Source organism: Sitophilus oryzae, unplaced genomic scaffold (assembly GCF_002938485.1).
Source record: "Sitophilus oryzae breed Bouriz unplaced genomic scaffold, Soryzae_2.0 scaffold_2008_pilon_pilon, whole genome shotgun sequence".
NCBI classification, from domain to species: domain Eukaryota; kingdom Metazoa; phylum Arthropoda; class Insecta; order Coleoptera; family Curculionidae; genus Sitophilus; species Sitophilus oryzae.
Window position 1 is genome coordinate 2,818,657 of NW_022146734.1, and position 25,960 is coordinate 2,844,616.

The 25,960-nt window shown below is 34.0% G+C and overlaps 1 protein-coding gene across 2 annotated transcripts in view; it reads left to right on the forward strand.

Annotated features, from left to right (window-relative positions):
- Positions 1–25,960, forward strand: part of LOC115884045 (semaphorin-2A) — a 443,601-nt gene that overhangs the window by 415,668 nt on the left and 1,973 nt on the right. The window contains exons 7-13 of one of the 2 annotated variants that reach the window (XM_030902488.1): positions 10,407–10,637; positions 18,268–18,410; positions 19,471–19,741; positions 20,182–20,461; positions 20,930–21,153; positions 21,354–21,565; positions 23,202–24,173. In XM_030902488.1, coding sequence (XP_030758348.1) covers positions 10,407–10,637; positions 18,268–18,410; positions 19,471–19,741; positions 20,182–20,461; positions 20,930–21,153; positions 21,354–21,565; positions 23,202–23,273 — 1,433 coding nt within the window. In that variant the 3' untranslated portion in view covers positions 23,274–24,173. Of the gene's footprint in view, positions 1–10,406; positions 10,638–18,267; positions 18,411–19,470; positions 19,742–20,181; positions 20,462–20,929; positions 21,154–21,353; positions 21,566–23,201; positions 24,174–25,960 lie in introns of those variants that run through there. The other variant, XM_030902489.1, reaches the window with a different exon arrangement.

Consider the following 25,960-nt stretch of genomic DNA (forward strand, 5'->3'; position numbering starts at 1 on the left):
TCTAGTACTTATAGAGACATTAGACATTTATAAAAATCACTCATATATAATCATCATTTACGAAAATTCATAGCGGAACTGCGAAACCGAGGTGGCAACGCTGGTTCAGACTGAAAGAGTTACCGAGTTCGTACCAAGGAATTCCAAGGAAGACCTTGAATGATTGACCTTGACCTTGAATTATTTGAGTAAAAGGAATTACGGTGTACACTTTTCCCTCTGCGGTTTACCCCTCGGGAAAAACCTTAAACGCATGGCTGAAATTTGAAAAAAACGATGCACACTGTCATTTCATTGATTTTTAATTGAAGCTCCGATTAAAGCTATACTATTTTTCAAATATTTGATCAAATTTCGTGTATTGATGAATGTAAAGATAATAGTATGATCAAATATAGAGGTCCTATTCAGTCAAGACTTTCGCGTTTTTACGAAGTCACAGGAATTCAACTGACATGAAAACATATTTCGAGTTTACACATTTCATATCAAATAATTTCTGCTAGTTGATTCAATACGGCGACAGTGCGTAAAGCCGTACTTTACTGTCAAAATTTTGGCAATATAGTTGACAGAGAGCTTATTGTCAAGTCGAGCACAGTCGTACCACCTTTTTCTTGAAGGTATTAGCGGCACTTTTGACCAACATTTGGTTGTTTATGAATTATCGCTTGCCATATTTCTTTCATTTCGACATTGACTCACTGGCAGATCATCAAAATTCTAAAGTATTTCTAAATGTTTCAAAAACTTCAAATTTTTAATTTTAGATAGCTTTACGCTGATAATAGAAGGAAAAAATGAAAAATCCCAAAATATAATTTTAGATTAAAAGTTAGCCGCTACCGATAACTGATTTTCCAGTCGTCAAAAAGATAGTAAAATACAATATGATCGAAAAAAAAGCGGCATTAGCTATGGCTATGAAATGAAGATTGCTGTCATTCTATTTGTAAAATTATATAGAAAATTTCACACCTCTACTTTTCAACCAATAACATGCTTTAATGTTGACTAGTTACCATGGCAACTGAAAAAATTTCCGGAAATTTTTTCGAGGCGCCACGAAACTTTAGTGGAAATTTTTTGACAGTTGAAAAGGTAAACATGAGATCTACAATCATAATGTGAATGAACTACAATGTCTATATATTGAAATATTACCCATTTGAGTTTTAGCAATACCTTGGCCAACTTAACAAATTGAAATTATTTTAAAATGTCATGTTGGATTAATATTTTTTTTTTCAAATTTAGGTGTTGAAATTTTCTTACCGAATACCACGCAAGCTTAAATTATTCCTGGAAATTTTCTTTCGGGCACGAATATTTTAGGAAAATTATCCCTCGTCTTCGACTCGGGATAATTTTCAAAATATTCGTGCCCTCAAAAAAATTTCCGAAAATAATTTAAGCTCTTGTGATATTATAAGTGAGAATTCATCGATCGTCATTTCCAAGCCAACGGGACGCCTATTTTTATCGATCATACGGTAGAATTAAACGTTTTGATATTGTCAGATTTTGTTTTTGTATGAACGTAACAACAATCCTTCAAAGATTATGAATTTTTGCTAGTTAAACTTCCTTAACTTCAACAGTGACTCACTATAACCATCATCAAAATTCTAAAGATTTGTGCTTATGTTAGCTTCATTTATTATGAATGGTCTGAATTTTTTAGTGTACACAATTGTGTTTAATTTAGGATTTCCTGTTAGACAATAAACTATTATTTATTTATTTATATTTATATTTTTATTTTAATAAAAATAGTCGGCTCATGAAATGCCGGGTGTGGGATTCGAACTACCTTGAGATTGGTAGACGAGAGCCTATAGCTCTACGCCACCGGGTACCTGAGTTCCAGTCGACAAAAACTTAGAAAACTAAAATTGATTGATTTAATATTGTCTCATTTTAATATCAATGTAACAACAATAAATGTAAAGTTTATAAATTATTTTGCTAGCCAAATTTCTTTAATTTTGACAACTAATACTTCTATAACTTAAATATAAAAATTACATCAAAATTCTTAGATAAATCTAGAAGTTCCACAAACTTCAAATTTTCAATTTTAAGTATAGCTTTATGCTTATAACGAAAGGAAAAAATGAAAAATCTGGAGATATCCTTCAGGAATAAAAGTAAGATTTATAGCCGCTAACGGAAACTGACTTTCCAGTCGACAAAAACTTAGAATACTAAAATTAATCTATTTAATATTGCCTTATTTACATCATTATTATTTGTCTTTTATTTACATACAAAGTTTATGAATTATCGCTAGTCAAAATTCTTTAATATTATTTTGAATTAAATACAGGGTGGCGCACCTCATTCGCTTCGGTTGATCATACGAAGACGGAAAGATGTAGAAACAAAATTTTGTATGGGTATATGTAGAGAGGCAATGTGCATAATTTAAAATTATTTTCAAATGTACAGGGCGTGTCAGAACTAAGATCCATACCAAATTTATATTTTTTCTTGTGGAACACCCGGTATTTTAGTTCATTTTTAGATTCTTGGGCATAAAATAAGGCATTTATTATAAGGGCTTAATATGTTTAAATGCTTTGGTTTTTGAGATATTTAAAGATATTTAAATATGCATGCTATAAAAAAAAGTTTGTCCACGCCCTGTACATTACTTTTCAGAGTTAATTCTTGTGCTGACTTTGAATCCAGAGAAGTCTCGTAACCAGGGGCGGCTTGTCCTATGAGGCAGATGAGGCAGTGCCTCACCAATACATTTGAAAAATTACACTTATTAATCAATACATCTTTAATCACAATTTTATATTTTTTTCCCTATTTGCATCATTAATAATTGTATTTTTTAACCGTCATTCTACAATAAATTACGTCGACGCGCTTCCTTTCCCATATGCGACAAACTCGACGATGTATATCAATCTCATTTGTTCTTTAAGAAATATATGTGCAGAGGTTTGCCTCTCGCCTTTCCTTGTCTACCGTATTGTGGTATATCGCACTGACGGAGCGACAGCGTTCACTGGAATCTTAACTCTATAGAATGAAAAGAAAAAGCATAGGCAAAACCTTTAACCTTAACCTTTTTTTAGTAGCGCGTAAAAAGACCGTATTGAGGCGACCCTCAAATGTAAATTTGAACCTTAAAAGCCGTTCGTTAAAAATATGTATCACGTCCCGATCAGTTCCCGATCAGTCCGAGAGATTTTAGGCGACAGGTTGAAAATGCAGAATTGCATTATTTGGGAATTTGGCTTAGTTTGCATCAGAGTTTGAATTAATTCTGCCGGTTATTACACTGTTTTGTCTACGTTTTTTAATGTGAATTGCATGTTTAATTACTCTTTTTACTGATTATTGTACATATAAAATAAATACCTAAAAAGTGGGCAGTGACTCATTGTTGATTGATATGATGATTTAGACGGACCATGCATCATCAGAGGACTTCCCCAGGTAAAGTTTTTCGAATAATTTCTAGATAAATTGTGTATAGTCAAAAAGTAAAGCGACCTGTTACAGATTTCGTTTTGTTTTATTTTTATAGGATGGGTAGAAAAACAAAATTTTACCATACAGAGTAAAATATAAGAGAAAATATCCTGAAGTCGCTTTGATAAAAATTTACTGTTGCAATAGCCCTATGTAATAGGTACCGTATGATCGAGAAAAAACGGCGTCAGCGTTGGCTATGAAATGAAGATCGCTGTCATTTTATATGTAAATTTATATGGGAAATGTCACCGATCGTCATTTCCTAGCCAACTGGGCGCCGTTTTTTTTTCGATCATACGGTATAATACTGCGAATTATATTACATAAGGCTATTTCCGCAACTGCTAAAAATTTAGAAATATTTTAAATACAAAAATGTGCGCTTTTTAAGTCTGTAGGTATCTAAAATACTAAAAATAATATACAGTGTGTATTGCATTTAAAAAAACTGAGATATAGCATTATAATATTGCAATGTTGGCCGCGCCATAAAAAAATCCCTGTGAATGTGAATTTTTCTCGGATTTCTTCTTTCATCCTACATACCTCACTATATTATACGTACGTAAGCAATAATATATCAATAAGTTAAATTCACTCCAGGTTTTTACCACTTTTTAAAAGGTGACATTTTTCAAATATGAATTATCATGGAAATCCCGCATATATAGTGCTTCAAATAAATCAATAGTGTGATGTATGCTGAATTTTATGCTGAAACCAATTCTGTACAGAAAAATAGTAATGCGATTGCAATTTTAAAGAAAATTTCACACCTCTACTTTTCAACCAATAACATGCTTTAATGTTGACTAGTTACCATGGCAACTGAACAAATTTCCGGAAATTTTTTCGAGGCGCCACGAAACTTTAGTGGAAATTTTTTGACAGTTGAAAAGGTAAACATAAGATCTACAATCATAATGTGAATGAACTACAATGTCTATATATTGAAATATTACCCATTTGAGTTTTAGCATTTGATGTAACTAAGGTTGGTAATATTTTTTATTTAAGGAAATATGTTAGATATACCTACATATGAATTTCTTCGAAATTGCCATGTTCTAAAAAATATAGTTCTGCCGCCTTTATTTAACTAAAGCTGGTATTTTTCTATTTAACGAAATATGATGGATATACACTTGATTTTGATTTTCGGGTGTTATCTGGTTTTATATTTTCAATTTCTTCTTTAATGACTTGTTGGTTTACTTTTCCAAATCGCGACATTTCGCTATACACTTCTTACTCTACGTACAGACGTTTTAAAACTAGTAATAACTTAATGACAGAATCGCAAACAAAAATGACAAAACACATAATATGTCAAAAACATCAATACCTTGGCCAACTTAACAAATTGAAATTATTTTAAAATGTCATGTTGGATTAATATTTTTTTTTCAAATTTAGGTGTGAAATTTTCTTACCGAATACCACGCAAGCTTAAATTATTCCTGGAAATTTTCTTTCGGGCACGAATATTTTAGGAAAATTATCCCTCGTCTTCGACTCGGGATAATTTTCAAAATATTCGTGCCCTCAAAAAAATTTCCGAAAATAATTTAAGCTCTTGTGATATTATAAGTGAAAATATTTTTTAGGATATGTACTTTTTTTATATAGAACTTCCTCGTACTAATGGCCACCCTATATACATACTAATACAAATTCTCTTCTAATGTGCCTCACCATCTTCCAGTGCTACGAGCAGCCCCTGCTCGTAACACAAATCTTCCACTATAAAAAGTATTCAGAGATCTCATGTAAAACCAATTCAGTTTATTTAATTTAGTTTCTATTTAAGCACCTGCTCAAGAATTTTTTATAAATTGTTAGTATCAATATTAGATTGAACTTTAATCAGAAGAACCCACCACAAATACTGTAAACATACTATTTATAACGTTGTAGTAAAAATTTTTAATTTATTTATTTTGACATTTTGACAGTATATAATTAGATTTTAAACCGCATTCAACGTAACGTACAACCAGAATTATTAACCGTACGTTTGCCGATGACAGCCAGTCACTAAATACGTCGAAAAACAGCAAATTTCGTTGCGATTCAACAGAGCGAATATTATTTTCGAGCTTTTTTCACGCTTTTGATTATTCGGTGGGATGATGGGATACTTTGATACGCGAAACGTATCAATTATTAACACTTGGCAGAGTGTTTTCACTCGCAAAATGATTAAATTATGATAAAGCGAGTTGGTTTCGTGACGTGACATGACATCACAAGGGATGGGATGGGGGAGGGATAGTTGTGAAATTTTAAGTATTTTCACGCTTGCTCTAGCGTTCTCCCCAAAACAGGGTTGGATCAAACTATATTTATAACAGAGCCAATATTTCTTCTTCTTCAAGTACCGTCTCCTAACGGAAGTTGGCTATCATCATGGCTATTTTAATTTTATTTGCGGCTGCTCTAAATAATCCATTCGACGTCATTCCGTACCTTTCTCTGAGGTTCTTCAGCCAGGATGTTTGTCTTCTGCCCCGACTACGTCCTCCTTGAATTTTTCTTTCCATAATATTCTGGAGCAGTTGATATTTAGGATCTCTTATAACATGTACAAAATATTCTATTTTTTTCCTCTTAAGGATTTTATGTATTTCGTCTTCCTTACGGCGTAACACGTCGATATTTGTAACTCAATCGACCCAAGAAATCCGTAACATGCAACGATAACACCACCTTTCGAAAGCCGCCAGTTTGTTAATTTCGGCTGTTTTAACGGTCCACGCTTCGGCACCGTACAATAAGGTCGAAAACACGTAGCATCGGAGCATTCTTATTCTTAAATCTAAGTTTATATCTCTACTACACAGATATTTCTTTAGTTTTAAAAGAGAATTTCTGGGTATCCCGATCCTGGGGCGCTATTCTGTACACAGCATCGACAATCGTCGGTATCGGTAAGTTACCGACAGCTCTCGATACGTATTTTATTTGTATATAGTAAAAATGTGTTAATTGTTGTTGTCATAGTTACCGATCGGTCCTATGGCAGATATCGCAAATTTGTACCGACGAAAATCGGTATCTCTACCGTGCCCTTGTCAACGGTAGAGATACCGAGAATTGTCGGTACAAATTTGCGATATCTGTCATAGGGCCGATCGGTAACGGCCGAACGGTATAGCGCCCCTGGGGCGCTATTCTGTACAATCGTCGGTATCGGCAAGTTACCGACAGCTATCGGTACGTACGGCCAAGGAGCGTCGTGTTGATTGTTATTGTCATAGTTACCGATCGGCCCTATGACAGATATCTCAAATTTGTACCGACGACTTACAATATTTACAACTGAGCAAAAAAAAAACAGGAATGATCCTGTTCTTTTCACCATACGATCAAAAAAGCGGCGTCAAAAACGGCTAGGGAATGGCAATCGATGGTAATTTTGTGTGTTTGAGTTATTATTAAAGCCACCGATATACTCGTAATTAAAATTAATTAACTTATAAGCACACAAGTATAACGTGGAAGTAGCAACTCTGTCTATTTTTGCAGCTATAGTCATACTGGTTGCCTAAATTGAAACTTGCAAATAGAAGACATATCAATCGCAGTTTCCTATGAGAGCCAATCGCAGGTTGCGATTTTTTGCTCATCTCTAGTTCCAGCTATAGTTTAAAAATTACGAAAAAAATTGTTTCATCTAGATGACTGAAAATTTGTGTATTTATGTAAAATAGAAAAAGAAACAACTTTATCAAATAAATTTTTTCAAAAGCTTGCCAAGAAACCCGTTTTTAGCCATTTTTTACTCTAAATGTCAAATTTGACAGATAGCCGAAGGTAACAGAGTAGAATTTAGAATTAGAATAAGTGGGAGGGGGGTTAATCTCTGCGACCTTAGAGATCTATAGTGTACCCCTTTCTTGAGTTATAACTCATCATACAGTCCCAGGACTTCCTACGGAGACCCGTGTCCCTCACAGTCGAGGAGCTACGACCCAGGCCGGGTAGACGAAACGGTAGCTTGTGTCGCCTGTTGGGTTTAGAGGTAGGAGGTAGGCTCCCGACCCTTGGAGGAGGTGGTAGCTTGTATGCCACTTGCGCAGGATGGTCTCACGCAAGTGTCAGCCACCTCTCCTGTAGTTCTCTTTGGTTTGCCCCTTAGAACTCTCATTGTTACTGTTCCCAGTGTCGCTAGGGGTTTCCCACAGCTTCACCGGTGATGTTTTTATTACTATTATTATCAGATCTCATAGTGTTCCTATGAGTCGCTAGGGACAGTCGGTCCACTTCTACAGAACCCCGCATGTAGAAGGTAAGGGGTAAAATACAATGGGGTGCCCCCCGGTGCCCCAAGGTTGAGGCTGTCCGTAGCCCCGCCCGGTATCGTTATATGTCTTGGTGCAATTCCCTGGCCACGACACTACAGTCAGGGACAAGACGATGAGTGAGATGCTTCTTAGACCAAGCCAAGTGCTAGAGGGGATTCCCCCCAGCACCTGACCAGGAGCTTCCCCACCAACGACAAGGTCTTGCATCTCCTAGGGGAAGCAGAGTAAATGTTCTTGTCATTTTTAATCTATTGCCCAAGCCAAACTTTACCTACATCAATAAATAAAAAAAGTTCCATATAATACGCACTTAATCTGTGACACTGTATATGATAAATAATAATAGATTTTAAAATAATAATAAAATTCAAAACATCAGCCGAAACAACACGTAATATAATTTTTACATTTTCTTACGTAATTTACTACGTATAATAAATTACGTAAAAAAATAATTTACTACGCATCCAACCCTGGCGAAAATTTCCACACAATGCAACTAAATGTACCCGTGTCTGTTCATTTCCACCATCCAGCAACGGGAATTTTTCCATTTTCGCCGTGAAATTTAACGTACGAATAGCCGTCGGAAAATGTTTTCCACCGAAAGACATGACAGTAAAATACATTTAAATCGCGGGAAATTGTCCGAAATATAGGACAAGGATTTTCACGGAGTTTGACTTGAATATTTTATTCATTTAATTGCCCAGACTTGTTAAATTCGACAAAATAAAAATTAGAACTTTCATTTTGTTCAGGAAATGTAATAAGAAAGATAAACGATTTTAGTTTTCCTGCATTAAGTTATTATATTTCTATTAATTTAATAATAATAATAAATAATATTAATAGATACAATATGCTTAAAAAAAGGGTCAGCGGTGACTATGAAATCGCTGTCATTTTATATGTAAAATGTAAAATTATATGGGAAACGTCATCGATCGTCATTTCCAAGCGACGCCGCTTTTTTATCAAACAGTATTTTTTTTGTTTGGCTTATTTATACTTAAGGATTAAAAAAGTACCATACGATCGAAAGAAAACGGCGCCAAAAACAGCTGAGGAATGAAAATCGATGATAATTCTTGCGAGGTTAAGCCCTAGACGTCATTTTCTTGGCCTTCTTTATTTTTTAATTGCGCTTACTTCCAGTTGGCATTAAGAAGGTAGTAATTTATTTTTGTATTTAGTACAAGTGATTTTTAATTCGTTTGGTTTAAAATTCGAGAAAAATATTTCTTTGGAAATAAATTTGTATGTCTGACTAGCGTTTACCAGCAACTTCGTTCGAGTTGAATTTATCATTTGTAATGGTGATGATAAAGCAAAGCAAGGATTTCCATTATCATACAAACTGGATAAAATTTTCTCACATTTATGTCAGCATGAGAAAAAACAATATGGCGATATTATTATATAACTTGGTAATATTTGAGGGGTAGTTTTATCTCGTTGGAATTTGACTTTCGAAAAATCCGTTCGCCAAAAATAAGCTTTTTACGTCAAGCAGTTTAAGCAGAATCGTGGTTAAGAAATTACCCAACTTTTTGGAACACCCTGTATGATTTTTTAAAAAATTTCAAAATATGTAAAAAAACAAATAAATTATGCTTGTTCAAGCGTTTTCCCGAAAGACTAACCGTTTTTTAAATAACAAATATTGTAATATTTGAGGGCGTTTTCACCCTCTTGGAATTTGAGATTCGAGAAACCCCTCCTTATCGAACCTCTACACCCCACAGTCAATCCGTTTGCCAAAAATCAGCTTTAAACGTCAAGCAGTTTAAGCAGAATCGTGATTACTCAATGGTCATATTTTATGAAACACCCTGTATAAATTTATAAAAAATCTTAAAATATGTAAAACAAGAAAATACAATATACGTGTTTAAGAGTCTTTCCGAAAAACTCACCGGTTTTTAAAAAAAGTATTTTAATATTTGAAGGATAGTTTCACCCCCTTAAAATTCGAGTTTCGGAAAATCCCATCTTATCCATCCCATGCCGAACCTCTACGCCCTAAAGTCAATCTGTTTTCCAAAAATCAGCTTTTTACGTCAAGCGCTTTAAGCATGATCGTGATTAATCAATGACCAGATTTTTCGAAACACCCTGTATACATTTTTAAAAATCTCAAAATATGTAAAAAAACAAAATAAAATATACGTGTTTAAGTGTTTTTTCGGAAACTTGACCTTTTTTAAATAAAAAATACTGTAATATTTGAGGGGTGGTTTCACCCTCTTGGAACTGGAATTTCGAAAAATCCCTTCTTATCGAACCTCTACACCCTAGAATCAACCTGTATGCGAAAATTGAGCTTCTTACGTTGAGTGGTTTGAGCAGGATCGTGATTAATCAGTATGTCAGTCACTTAAGGATTTTATATTTTAGTATAGATAATGTTTAGGGATTGATCTCGCCGAAATTGTCATCGATTGTCATTCCCATAGATTATTTTACTTTTTGTCTGCATTAATAGCATTTAAGTCCCCCTAATTGACAATTTTTGTGGAATTGTAATAAATTTATATAAATAATCCTTCATTAATTTTTAATTTCATATTTCTAAAATTAAATATCTTTTTTTTATTTCAGAACCGAATTTTGTTGGATCCTTCGATATCGGAGAGTTCGTCCTGTTTTTCTTCAGGGAAACCGCCGTAGAGTACATCAACTGCGGCAAGAGCGTCTACAGTAGAGTGGCGAGAGTTTGCAAGAAAGACACCGGAGGAAAAAACATCCTGTCTCAGAATTGGGCAACGTATCTCAAAGCACGACTGAACTGCTCTATTCCCGGAGAATTTCCCTTCTATTTCAACGAAATCCGTAAGTATTATACTAATTTTAACAGAGTCGAAAGTCTCCTTCTCGCTAGGTGATTTTCGTTAAGTCATTTGAGGGATTTATTTCGGTCTATCGCGCCTGTCTTCTTATCCGTTCTATCATTTTTTGGTCTCACTCTGTGTATTCCTAGCATGCAATACTTTTATCTGGGGTTTTCTCTTATAAATTATTATTTCAAAATTTCTCTTCTCTCCAAAAGTTAATTTATATTTAGATACATAAGAAGTTATTTCTTTGAAAGTGGACTAGACCAACGTTGTCTTTCTCTTGATGATTAAATATTCGAAAGAAACATCAAAACACATCAAAATAAAAAAAAATATGTTTTTTAAACACTTGTCAGCAGTGATTTACTAATAAATAAATTTGCCTAACGGACAAAAAAAATGCTTAACGTTTCGGGAAGTACCGTATGATCGAAAAAAAAAGGCGTCCAGTTGGCTGGGAAATGACGATCAATGACATTTCCCATATAAATTTACATATAAAATGACAGCGATCTTCATTTCATAGCCATCGTTGACGCCGTTTTTTCTCGATCATACGGTATATCTCTTACCGTTATCGAAAGCAAAAAAACACAAAGAATAAAGAAAAAAAAATATTTAAAATATCTAATTACAATTACAAACCAAATTACTAAACAAAAATTCCTTCAAAAATTATTCACGGTTAAAGTTACCTACTCGATATATTCCTAAATTCTTCAACTTTTTTGACAAAATTATGATTATTTTTGAAAAATTTAATCTATTACTGTAAAAATATACAATTCTGATGGTGTTAAGGTTGGGAACTATGAAGTTTAAACCATTTAAGTATAGCTGATTTATTTTAATAAACATTCTTTAGTTGGTTTTTGATATTTCTTCTTATACTCGCTTAGAGCTCAAACACACTGACGACCAGGTCGCACCGGCCAGGCCGCAACTACCTCTAAAATAGAGATGGGCAAAAGTAACCGGTTTTTTGAATAACCGGTATTTTCCTCTAAAATAACCGGTTATTTAAAGGTAGTTTTTTTTCACCAGTTAACCTAATAACCTTGCATTACGTTCAATAACCTATAGCCGGTTATTTTTTAAAAAATCGTACTTGTTTTTAAAAATAAGTAACAATTAAATATTAGCTGTTTGAATCGTAAATTTCGAAGAAGCGAACGGCACGGATCTTCCAGATATTACGACGATAACGAGAGATCCTGCCCGCTCCCAAAACGAAAATATATGACATCAAACATCAAATGTCAAAATTAAATTAGGCATCAGGCGAACCCTGATGATAATAATCAAAACAACAGCCGAATGGCCCTGACAGGTCAGGCCGTAAAACAAAGTACTAATGGCATAGACTACTACTAGCCACCAGCTAGCCAAGTGATACGAACCTAACTAATAATAATAATAGATTCTCTAAATTCTATATTTAAATTTTAACCCACTTTAACGGATTTTCAACGGTTCTTCAAAAGTTTTCCATGGTTTCGCCCAGTTTCACCCACGTTTCACCGTAAATATATTTTATTTGTAGTTTGAAGTCTCTCTTGAAGCTTAGACTAAAGAATACAAAATTGAAGTTCAAGTAATGAATGAAGATAATCTTTCATTATCTATTCATTCAGTCTCCTTATTTTTTTTTTGGTATTTGATTAAAATAACTTGGTTGTAGATTGTAGAACTTGTGAGTTGTGTGGTTTATTTGAACGTTAAGTAATTACTAGTTTTAATATCATATACATGTCTACTCAAAAAAGTGAGGTTAGCATTTTTATTTAAATTCATTTTGTACATATACATATTTACATTGCTACACTCTCTATTTAACTATAACTAAGTTTATTATCTAATTTGAAGTAGACCTATGGAGTGTAGAGGTAAGTAAACCTATAGGAAAACTAAATATTTAGTTTTGCTAGGTTAGGTTATTTGAATAACCGGTTAATTTGTGTCGGTTAATTTTGTCAAGTTATTATTTTTTAAAGATAATTCCGGTTAACCTATAACCGGTTTTTTACCAATAACCGCCCATCTCTACTCTAAAACCATTAAATCAAATGATATAGCGCACACCAACGTCCTGGCCGTCCGTTGGTCGTTGCGACCAAAAGACTGCAAGGAAATATTATTTTCTGCCGCTTGTTGCCGGTTTTCTTCCAAATTAATAATTTTTCAGATGAAAACCATCAAATTCAAGGCACAATATTTTATTTTCTATAAGATATACTGTTTTAGTGTAGTTTTTGCACACGTGCAGAAAATCCAAAGAAATAGTATACAGACTGGATCAAAGGTAAACTTAAATCTAATCCCTTTTTTTATCAAGGGTCGATTCTAGTAAAAACTCAAAACATTTTTATATGACATACCTACTCTATTTATGGTTGATATGATACCTGTTATTATACCTTTGAGTTTCGATGTTTAAAAAATAAAAAAAATAATATTTAAAGTTTTTCTACAACCACTTGTTTTTTTATTAAATTAGTTTTTTTAGTTGTATTGTAGTCATGTACAAGAAGGACAACTGTATTTTAAATATGATATTTAATTTAACGTTTTTCAAACAGGGTTCATTAGACTATATTTTTACTAGGTACATTATTTTGAAAAAAAAATTAAGAAAGTAACTTAAACATTCATAAAAATAGAAGTAATTACTGTTGTAGATTCTTCGTTATATCGTAAACATTGAAATAACTGGAAGCTAAACTTTCTACCTGCTTATATTTCGAGCCAGTGTCTGACGATCTTTTTTTACGATGGCCCTTATATGTTTACTTCTAAAGTCGATAAGGGCGCCATATCAGTAGAAAAAAGAAACAGAATATCTCCTTTTTGTCGGTCGCGCGTACACAATGCTTTTTGTTTGTTGTGAATAGCAACTTCGCTTTTTAGTTAACTCGGATATTTTAACATTTCTGAAACAATATTTTCTAATTGGTAAAACGTAAAAAATCGTTAGATTTGACAACTCTGTTGAAACTAGTCATTCATCTGGCCGCAGCTAAAAACGAAATACATCCGGCCAGCCAACGGCCAGGTCGTTGCGACCTGGTCGTCAGTGAGTTCGAGCCCTTAAGCTGGATTTATAAACTCGGAAGTTGGCGTTCAGTTGAGGTTCAGTTGCAGATGGATGTTCGCGGCAGTTGAGGTTCAATATTTTTGCATTTATAAACTGTCAGTTTCGGTTGTAGGTTAGGTTTGGAATTGTGAAAATTTCGAACGTTTTTCTTTCGATTTAAAAATACTTCTGGTATTTGTCAAAGTTCAAACACAGTAATCCACGATTACGCAAAATATAAACATCACGTTAACAGAAATAATGAAACAACAATAAGGGTCATTTTCCTATGCATCGGCGTACTGTGCTTCACGTGATCGACAGGCGCTTATTCATATCAACTGACTTTATAACTTTATAAATGCGCGCGTTCATTTCATAGCGTTGAACATTTTGAACGGCAACTGAACCTCAACTGAACCTCAACTCCCGAGTTTATTAATCCAGCTTTACAATCTGAATTACATTTTGTTTTTCATCTTCACTTCTAGATAAAATATTAATGTATTCTTCTGACAATTTAACAGCTCTTTCTGCGGCATCAGTAACTACTCTCAAATTTTTCACAATTTCTAAGCCTCTCATATATCCAGGATCCTTTAACCATTCCGTACTGTCTAACTGCAGAAAACTTCTACCAATATTAAACCTTGTAAAAAATTGTAACGAATTTAAATTCAAGAAATAATCAATGTTTTTGTTTATAAACCATTTAAAATCATCCTGATTAAAAATGAAGCTTTTAGAAATATCGAACTCTTCGTCATTATTCACTTTTAAAGTTCTTCTCCGAGTTTGAGTATCTTCAAATCCTTCAATTAAATTAAAGCTGTTAGTAAGAAGTACCACATAGTGCACACACAAATTTGTTTTTAATTTTTACTTATGTTATGTTTATTTATGTTATTTTCATTAAAATCAAAGAAGCGATAGCCATACAATACTAACTTCTACAGATGCTTGCGTAATACATTTATTTATACTAGACTGTATTAAAAAACCTCTTTTATTTTTCGTTTAGTCGCTATTGCTCCTTTCAAAATAATTTTTGCTTCTTTCGCAATAATATTTTCTTTCATAGGTAGTCAGGGTCGGACTGGTCATATAGACAGTGTGGCGATTGCCACCCGGATCCCAGTCCTCGCGGGCCCCCGTCTCTTAGGACATATTTATTCTTAAATACACCGAAAAAAGAATAAATTGTAATAAACCCCAGAATTGTAGAAAACACTGCTGCATTTTGCGTCTAAAATGTTAGGCATCACGTTGTAGCTTTTATTTCTATTACAAGATCTTCAAAATACACACACCGGAAAAATCTAGGGATATCATTTTATTAAAGTTAAAAATAAATGTTTTGAATAAACAACCACATATTTGTAGGCCGATTCTTTCTACTTCGATTGAAACGAAGTAGTCACACTAGTTATTTCTAAATTTGGGATATTTGCAGAAGTGTTTGTGCATTTTTTGTCAAATGTATAAACAGCACCTAGCATCAATTGTTCGAATTTAACCTGTACTGGCTATGTTTTTATGATAACTGGGCCCGAATTCTGTAACTTTGACATAAAAACTTTACGCGTTCAAAGCGGTGAGCGCAAGTATTCGATCAGCGAAACGCAAAGCAGTCGATTTTGGTATTCTCGTTGCCATGCGTATGGTGTTCTGGATACGCGTTGAGCACATATCACCATTTCTAATGTAGGTAATAGTCAAAAATTGATAACTGACGGATGTAACAATGAAAAATGTCAATGTTACGTGAATTTCATAACCTATTATTGAGTTATGTCAAGCTATTTTTCTATGGATATGTCATTATTCTTATTATACGAGGGAAGTGTTGAAGACGCTTCTCAGCATTTTCGATGTTTTGAACAATATTTATAGTTGCCAAGTCGTAAATTATCAATTACTTATTGAGGAATTTATAGAAGAAGTAGTAATTTTCACTAAAGAGCAAGATAACGCACAAAATCACAATTTTTTCGATTTTCACAGTTCGACAAGCAAAACGATCCTTTAAGGCAACCGTTTTCAAAGCGCTCAGCGCAATCAGTAAAGACGCTAAGCGCGTCAGACGAGAATACGGAAATCGTTAAGACCGTGCGCGCTCAACATGCGCTCAACGAAAATTAACGTCATATACGCTGAGCGTCTAAAAGCGCTTACCGTTTTCAAAGTTACAGAATACGGGCCCTGACCAAAATTCATTCAAATAACTCTGTTTAGTCTTAAACGACATTATGGAGCGTACATCTTAACAGAGACGAAATGCTAAAGGCCATGGGTATGCTTGAAGCTGGAATGAGCCAAATCGACGTAGCTAGAGCATTAAATACAACGCAAATTGTAATATCGCGATTAAGTGCACGCTACCGTGAAAGTGGTGATGTTGCTGAAAGGCACACAGGGCGACATCGCATTACTACCCCTCAGCAAGATCATATTTTACAATTAAATGATCGACGCCGACCGACTCTTACAGCACCAGAGCTTAGTTTAATTCTCCAGGAAACACATAATGTAACCGTTAGTTCTGACACTGTTCGCAATAGATTAAGAGAGGTCAACTTAAGAAGCAGACGCCCCTGGAGAGCTCAACCCTTAACGAGAGGAAATCAAGAGGTACGATATTTGTGGGCTCAAGATCATGTTTAGTGGTCGAATGAACAATGGGCCAATGTTCTCTTCGCGGATGAGTCACGCTTTGGAATTCATCCGGATTCGAGAAGGCTTAGGGTATGGAGAGAACTGGGAAATCTTATTCGGCTGGATCATGTTCAGGAAGTGCACCCTTATCAAGGTGGAACAATTATGGTCTGGGGAGGAGTCCATTTAGGCCGAAAAACCGATCTCGTTTTACTTGAAAGGTTTCTAACAGGAATCCCATATCGTGATTTAATTCTTGAGCCTGTCGTGTTACCATATGCCAATGATTTTGGGAGAAACTTCATTCTCATGCATGACAATGCACGGCCTCATACAGCCAGAGTGGTAAGTCAGTTTATCAATGCTCATCAATTAAACATCTTACCCTGGCCGGCACAATCTCCTGACCTGAACCCCATCGAGCACGTATGGGACGCGGTCCAAAGAAGAATTTTGAGAATGGGTATGCCTCGTCAAACTCGTAGGGATCTGGTTCGGGCCGTGAATGCAGCGTGGCAAGCTGTACCTCAAGAAGAGATCGACAACCTGATCAGGAGCATGGAGAGACGATGTAGGGCTGTAATGAATAGTAGAGGAGGCCATACCCTTTATTAAGTAAAAATGGTTTTATCTTTTTTTTTAATTCACAGTTTAGAATTAAAAAAAATGTGTGTATTTTTTTGAGTTCAATAAAAATCAAGGTAAATTTGCAAAATTCGGTAAATTTCACATTTTTATTTCCAATACTGTAAATTATTTGTTTATTTTAATTTTATTACATCAGAAATGCAAATAATAAAATTACTGACGATGGCTGGATAAAAATGTAATATCCCTAGACTTTTCCGGTGTGTGTAGTTAAATATGCTTGATTTTATACGAAAATAGCGAACAAGTGTGGTGCTAATTCTCACAATTTGTGCATTATTCAGATTGTACTCGTACAAATTGTGCTCGTTGAAATTTAAATGAAAATCATTATTACAAATTGTAGCACTACTAACTATATTTTTTTTATTTTACTACTATTTATTTTTTGGCACAATTTTACTACGCACTATTGTAAACTGAATTGGGGAAGGGTACAACCTGTGGTGCAATGTAATTGTTATTTTCCGTGTAGAAATGAAACAGAAAAAACTGGCGGTAATATTCTGAGGTTATCCCCAAAACCTTTTTTGGATTAACTATATTTGCATTTGCATTGCATTACGGGTAGTTTCCTGATTTTATCACGGAACATTAACAACAAATTAATATAGTGAAAAATTGACCAAAACGAAAAAATGCACAAAATATTTCCACCAGGGCCCCTCTGGTCCAGTCCGACTCTGGGTAGAGTTATTTTTAGCAATGCCTAACTTTACTTAGAGCAAATATTGCTTAAACTAGTATGTAGAGCAAATATTATTTAATTAATAGTTTCCCTCTGTAATTAATTAATAGTTTCCCTTTGTTTCATATTCCGTTTTTGCAGGCAGTAAATTCTCAATTAGCCCGATTTCGACGAACGTCTCTAACAGCACAATTTCACAGATCCGTCTTAGTTAGAGAAATAGAGACAAAGCGAGGCTGGAAAGATAGAGACGGGCGTAACGAGTAAATAAGTCTTTGTGTTAGGTTATTGTTACTCTCGGTTCTCTTCTCGTTAGTTTCAATAATTGATTCGCTGTTCGTTTCCGCTTTGCTCGGCGTCACTTTAACGCCTCTATATTATAGATTTTTCGACTCTATTTCCTCTATTTCCGGACGCCTCTAACGGTTTAGCACAGCTGCCATTTAAAGGAAATTAGTTAGTTACTCTGCACTATCCAAAATAATACTTCTATTTTTTAAATTCTAGTTAAAGTTTACGAAGATGAATGGTATAAAATTAACATATTTTTTGTGATTTCAGAAAGCATCTACAAGGTTCCTGGCGATGACACCAAATTCTACGGTACCTTCACCACCTCGACCAACGGTCTTATGGGCTCTGCCATATGTTCATTCACGCTTCCCGATATTCAAGCGGTTTTCAGTGGGAAATTCAAAGAGCAGGTACGACTTGTATATACCGTATGATCGAATAAAAACGGCGTCAGCGATGGCTATGAAATGAAGATCGCTGTCATTTTGTATGTAAAATTAAATGGGGAATGTCATTGATGTTCATTTCCAAGCCAACTGGACTCCGTTTTTTTTCGATCATACGGTATTATCAATGTATATAACATACAGGGTCCGGAAATAGTGCGTCGGGCATCTGTAGCTCCTAGAATAAAAAAACTTGAGAATTTTGTTTAACTGCAAACGTAAAGTATGTACCAGAATATATTTCAGGAAAATATTTTCACTTCTATAGTGTGGCTTAAAAAAGTATGAGTGGATCTGGATGATTTTTTTTAAACGGAACACCCTGTATATTATTGTATTTTGGGCTTCCTTTCAGATCACTTTACACAATTCTAAGATATAAGTGAATATATTTCGATAGTTCCAGAGATATTACAAAATAAATCAAAAATATATATTTTTCAGCCCTTCTTAAAAAAATTATTAAAAATACAAGAACTGTTCTGAAATCAAAACTATATTAGGTATTTACTTTAGATGGTCTGTTCATACTTTACTAAAAATATGGTAATCGTAAATCATACAGGATGTTTATTATTCTACGCCAAACTTTCTAAAATATAAAATAATTTTTCATTGTTATTTTAAATGGAACACCCTATATATTACTTTTTCAATAGATGGAGAATTAAAAAATCAACATTTTTTTTATTTAAAGTATTTCAAAATTTTTAATAGTTTTGCAGATACTCAGTTTGGTTCTTTGTGAAACATCGTTGAAATATTAGTATTTTAATAAAACACGCTTTTAGATGTATCAAATTTAATGAGGGTAACTTTTTTTTCGAAAAATATAACATTTTTCCAAAATAAATTACTTAAAAAATGTTACTAAATTACTAAGAATAGTTAAAGTATGAAAGTTACTAATTGATTCTCAGAATCAATTTTATGCAATGCCGATGTTTTCCCTATATACCCTTTGTATTATATTTTCATTATACTTCAAAAAATATATTTTTAATGCAAAATTATCATTTTTTAGGCTACCTCGTCGTCGGCATGGTTGCCGGTTCTCTTCAGCAAAGTTCCCGAACCCAGACCAGGCACTTGCGTGAACGATACGGAAACCCTACCGGATTCGGTACTGAATTTTATGAGATCGCATCCACTGATGGACTCAGCTGTGATGCACGAATACGAAAAACCGGTATTCTTCAAGAGAGACGTGTTTTTCACTAGATTGGTCGTTGATAAGATTAGAGTGGACATTGGTGGTGCTTTCATTGATTATACAGTTTATTATGCCGGAACAAGTAAGATATTTTTTTTATTTATCATGAAAGTCAATTTAAAATAAGTAGATTTCAACAAGGACATCTAACTAAAAGAAGGAACACTCCATTCATAAAACTCTGTGTAGGTCTTATCGAAATATGAAACTTGTTCGTATCCATTACGGTTACCGAGATACCAATGCTCGTACCCCGAATTTGTAGCGCCCTGTATATTCCGCCATATATTTATATAAATATGATATTTCCGCCATATTTCCGCAAATGACAAAGATAAGTCCAATTACTGAACCGATTACCATTGAGTTCACTAACAGGGGGAACTTAGTCCCAATTTAAGAAACCCCGTATCTCTTACCGTTTCCTAGATCGGAGTGGTGAGAGTCTAATTTGAGTCGCCTTGTATATTTTTATAGTTTTCTAAAAAAATAATTATGTTTTAATGATGTTTCTTCCAATAGATGACGGTAGAGTACACAAAATTGTCGAATGGACCAAGGACAGCTCGGAGGGTTCATCCTCGATACTTCTGGATGTCTTCGACGTGACTCCAAGCGAACCTATCCAAGTCATGGCCATTTCCAAGGACCACAAAGCTTTGTATGTTGCCTCGGACTACAGGGTGAAACAAGTAGACTTGGTGATGTGCAACAGAAGATACGACAACTGTCTTCGGTGCGTACACGATCCTTACTGTGGATGGGACAAGGATACTAACGTGTGCAAACCATATTCACCAGGGTATGTTTTTTTGTTAATTTTCCTGTACAATTTTCTGTTATTTGATTGGAACCGTTGGTATTACAACAGCAAAATAAAACAACAAATCACCACAATACACCAAAACACTTTCCTTTTGCACTGGACACATGTTTCGCTAACTATGTTAGCATCATCAGCAGATGAGTAAAACTAGTTTTAATCATCTACTGATGATGGTAAAATAGTTAGCGAAACGCGCGTCCAAATTACCAACAGATATTCAGGCTGAAGTGACAAACGCCATATCCAAACTACTTCCATTTAAATCCCGAATAACTTATGAAAAGGAATACACAAATTTTCAAAAATGGAAGCAATTAAAAAACGTGCGAGAAGAAATAAAGTTTTTAACCTATCCTTTATCTACTATTTTTGATAAATACAAGGCAATTTTAACGTTGCTATGGAAAAAATATATAATTATTATATTATTAATGATTTTTACAGATTGTTACAAGACGTTTCGAACAGTACCATTGACGTGTGTGACAGCAGCGTGGTAAAAAAGAAAATGGTAGTCACGTGGGGCCAAAGCCTTCACCTTGGATGTTTCCTAAAAATGCCGGCAGTTTTAGCGTCACAAACCATCACCTGGTACCACTATTCGAAAGAGAAAGGCCGCTACAAGATCATGTTCAACCCGGAAAAATACATCGAAACCTCCGAACACGGTAAGCCACGTAGGGTAACCTTTATGACCGAAATTTTACGTCTATGACCCGCTTTATTTTCGAAAAATTTCGAAATGAACACATGAAAATATTTATTTTAGAGATTATGTGATGGGCTAGACGGGTAGGGTAGTCTATCTAACCAAAATTTAGGGTTTATTATTTATTTTCAAAAATAATACATTTTCGTTTTTTTTTAGGGTTGGTGATAATTTCTGTGACGGAAGCTGATGCAGGAAGGTACGACTGCTGGATGGGAGCGTCGTTGTTGTGCTCCTACAACGTGACGGTTGATGCTCACAGGTGCTCACCGCCAGCCAAGAGCAACGATTATCAAAAAATCTATTCGGACTGGTGTCACGAGTTTGAAAAATATAAATCCGCCATGAAAACGTGGGAAAGAAAGCAAGCGGTATGTTAGAAATAGTTATATTTAATTTTAAACAAATATTTATTAAAATACCAAAATCATTACGAGTTAAACGAGTCTGAGTCTATATTTTTATTGAGTATACAGTGTGTCCCAGGCTGAGCGTATATTAGAAATTGCAAGAGAAAAAATATCAATCGGAGATTTTTTACATTTTCACCAGGGACGTGCATATGGTTTATCGCTGAAATATTTTTCTAAAAAAAACATGTACCGGGTGGCCAACTAAGAATGGACGCCGGCTGTATCTCAGAAACTACTTATCGTATAACTTTGGGAAAAAAATTCTAATAAGTAAATCGACCAAGAGAAATGGCTGGAAATTATTTTCAAGTTCGAAAAATGTCCGCTAGGGGGCACTTCTCTGATAGCCAATCAGAGAACAGGGTTTTTCTCAAAAATGTGTAGGTGAACAGGTATTTTAAATATTACTATTATAAACATCGAGAAATTTGTATTTTTTTTATATAGAGTATTTTGCTCTGTCTCATAAAATAAAGTGGTGGGGGAAGGTTAAACTTACTTTTATTAAAATAAGGATAACTCTGGTTTAGGTTACCCGATTTAAACAAACTAGGGCTCGTTTAAAAGAGCTTTTCTTCCTTAATGATTCCCAGTATAAATTGTGTTTCTACAATTTTTTTCGTGGTAGCTAGAGGGCGCTATTTGACATCATAACAGATATTGCGCTTTTGCATAAAAAAATTTAAATGGGAGGCTATATTTCTCTTTACACAGTCAAATAGAGCACAAAATTTCCAAAATATCAGCGCAAGCCGCAACTTTCTACCTTGTCTTTAACCGGAAATATTAAGAGAACAAATTATGTTAGGCTGCCGCCTAACATAATTTGTTCCGCCTAAATTATAGTAGTAGGCTTGGAAAGAAAAAGAGGTAAATTGGTTACGTCAATTGTTATTTATCCATGTTCGTTCTTAATTCGACCAAAAGCGCAATATCTCTTATGATGTCAAACAGCGCCCTCTAGCTACCACGAAGAAAATTATGGAAACAAAATTTATACTGAAGATCGTTAAGGAAGAAAAGCGCTTTTAAACGAGCCCTAGTTTGTTTAAATCGGGTAACCTAAATCAGAGTTATCCTTATTTTAATGAAAGCAAGTTTAACCTTCCCCCACCACTTTATTTTTTATAAGATAAGCGAAATATCTATATCAAAAATTACAAATTTCTCGATGATTCTAATAGTAATATTTAAAATACCTGTTCACCTGCATATTTTTGAGAAAACCCTGTTTTCTGATTGGCTATCAAAGAAGCGCCCCCTAGCGGACATTTTTTGAACTTGAAAATAATTTCCAGCGATTTCTCTTGGTCGATTTACTTATTAGAATTTTTTTCCCAAAGTTATAGGATAAGTAGTTTCTGAGATACAGCCGGCGTCCATTCTTAGTTGGCCACCCGGTACGCCACTGACTTTTTTCTCTTATTGGCGAAATAATGTAAGTCTCTTACAATAGTGTAATGTCTCCTTGATGAGATAAACGCAATTTTATTCATTTTCCTTGATCCAAGCATTAACTTGCGAAAGTTTTTAATAAGTACTCATTGATTCCTCATCATTTCTTTAGACTTAATCGAAAAATTATTTTTTCCAGCAATGCGGTACAAGGCAGAACACCAGTAACCAAAACAGTCACTCAAACGAAATCTTCCGAACTCTGGTGTGATAGCTGATGGAGAGAGGCCCTCTAGCGCTGACTTATTTAGGTATTCCCGTTTGGTGGACTATCGTATTGTTTGTGTAAATACGTTATATATCTTAATTTTATTTCGAAAAAAAGAGAAAATTTTCAGTTTTTCAACCGTCTTGTCGAAAAAAATCGAATTCGTTTGAGCGGAAAAGTGCCCGTTTTTTGGAGAATTACCGTTAAAAAATATGAGTAATTAAATTTAGCTGGGTCTTTTTTTTTATATTGTAGCGAAGTTTAGAGCTTTTAGAAACACGTTGCTTTTTGTATTTGTATTCGTCTCTTTAAAAAAAATGTGTCGGCGAGTGTACGACATGGCAAAAATTAGAAAATAATAGTATATGTTCTGTATTTCAGTTGTTATATTGCTGTTTTGGCTTAGTAAGTATTTAAAGGGGCTAAATCAGGGCTCAAAATCAAATATTTGAACTAATGAAATTCTCTTATAGTGGTAAGAAATACCGGGTGTACCAATAATCCGTGGGCATATAACTACTATGTCATTTTGGAATCAAAATAAGTTAATTTAACATAATTTGCCTCTATAAATAGTGCATCTTTTGTTCGTTAATATTAACTAATTTAAAATTTATGAACCTTATCGTCAAAGCGTATTTGTGGTATTGGCATTCGTCTAGTAGATTTTATCTTTTGACGTGTTTAATATTTTGAAGAGAAACTTCATTAAGCGCTCTGGGAGTAAAAATTTAAGGCCGTGACACACAAGCGCGAGACGAGAAGTAGTAACGACAACCTACGGCTTAGAAAAACGTGTACAACAGTGAGCAGTCCACGTGTTTATCAAAAATATTGATGTTTTAATTGTTCATTATTTTTTTTATTTTACGCGTATAAAACTATTTGTTACACGTAAAAAACTATTTTTTTACACGTAAAAAACTATTTGTTACACGTAAAAAAAACTATTTTTTAAACTTAAAAAAACATTTTTTTTTAATTTATTAATTACTTTTTCAATATTTCGAAGTATACTTTTTCAAACGAAAAATCAGGATTTTTCTTAATTATGGCTCGATTAGAACCAAACTCGGCACGTGGATAGAGGTACCCGAATGGAGTCCTCAAGCAGACTGACGGACAAACGGTCATTTTGTTCTCAATTTTGTGAAAATCAAAAAAGAATCAAATGTTTTATTAATTTTAACATTAATTTTTTCAACATTTCAAACTACAGTTTTTCAAAAATGTCCTTCAAATCCTTCATTTTAATAGCTGTTAGTAAGAAGTTTTACTTCAAATATGCGCACATAGTGTACACATAACTTTTAGCCGATTAGCCGTTTAACCGATAATAGCCGTAGGCTATTAAAATCGGCAAAAAAAAAGTTTTTTTAATTTCACTCAAAATGAGTTATTTGGGTCATAAATGACCTAAATACAAAATATTGTCATGATGTCTGCCTGTCTGTCTGTCCGTCTGTCCGTCTGCCGTTTGTAACACGATAACTCAAAAACCGCTGAACCGATTTTAACCAAATTTGGCACAAAAATACTATGGCACCCGAGAATCTGGCCATTAGTTTTTGGCGAAACGCGGTTTTCAAATTAAAATTAGGAATAATATTTGCAACAAATTTGTAATACCATCTAAATCAGTCAGTCGCAGTTTTCGAGATATTAACATATTTTAGTATGGGCGGCTATACGTGCCTCCCGGCGCCAATTTATTTTCCTAAAAACAATGCGAGATGTCTTTTTTTACAAAAGACAAAAAAATTACCTAGTAATAATCCTAAAAGGGTCCCGTTGAAGTAAAATAATTTTGCTTTAATTTATGTGGAGGTGATATTTTTCATTCCTCTTTTCTGGTGTTTTGTAAAACAAATATTATCGCACTTAACCAATTATGACCATAAATTTAATTCAAGTCAGAATATAGGTCTTAAAATACCTTAAAAATGTGTTTATGAAATGGAAGGTATAGTGAGAATCAGCCTTTAAACGGACAAACAAAAAACTTCTGTATAGACGTACATTGTGTTCAATTAACTTATTTTGAATCCAGAAATATGTAGTAGTTCTATTTCCGCGAAATAATAGGACACCCTATATAACTTAAAGTAAAAAACTCATACGGTCTCACTGCTTCTTGAAATAATAAATTTTATATATTTTAAGAGTTTTTTTTTTACAATACAAAACAAATTTACACAATAAAACACGCCTTTTATACTAAGCCAAAATTCGCCAAACTGAAAAAAGAAACACGAAATAAAGAAATCTTACACTTCAAAAATTTTCTATTAAAAAAAAAAAATATTAAAAATTAATTATCTCATTAGTCGATCAGCTTTTTTGAAAAAATTAACGAAAAAAACTGATATCTAGGACCAAGACGATGACGATGGATTTTCGAATGAAAATGTTAGTTGAAACGATGATAATGATACCGTATAATCAAATAAAATGTCTAAATAAGTGTTTAAATAACATTTCTTAAATTTATCGCTGAAATGATTGACATATAAAGAAAAGATTATTTTTTGCTCCATCCCACCGCTAAAACTGGCTCGTAGCTCTACGGCCTGACCTGTCAGTGCTTGTAGCGCAACCAAGCGGCCAACCCCAAAACTAATTTTCGCAGCCACCGTAGAGCTATGAATCTCGTGTAAATGGATGTCTCACCAACTTTGCCTGATTTTTCA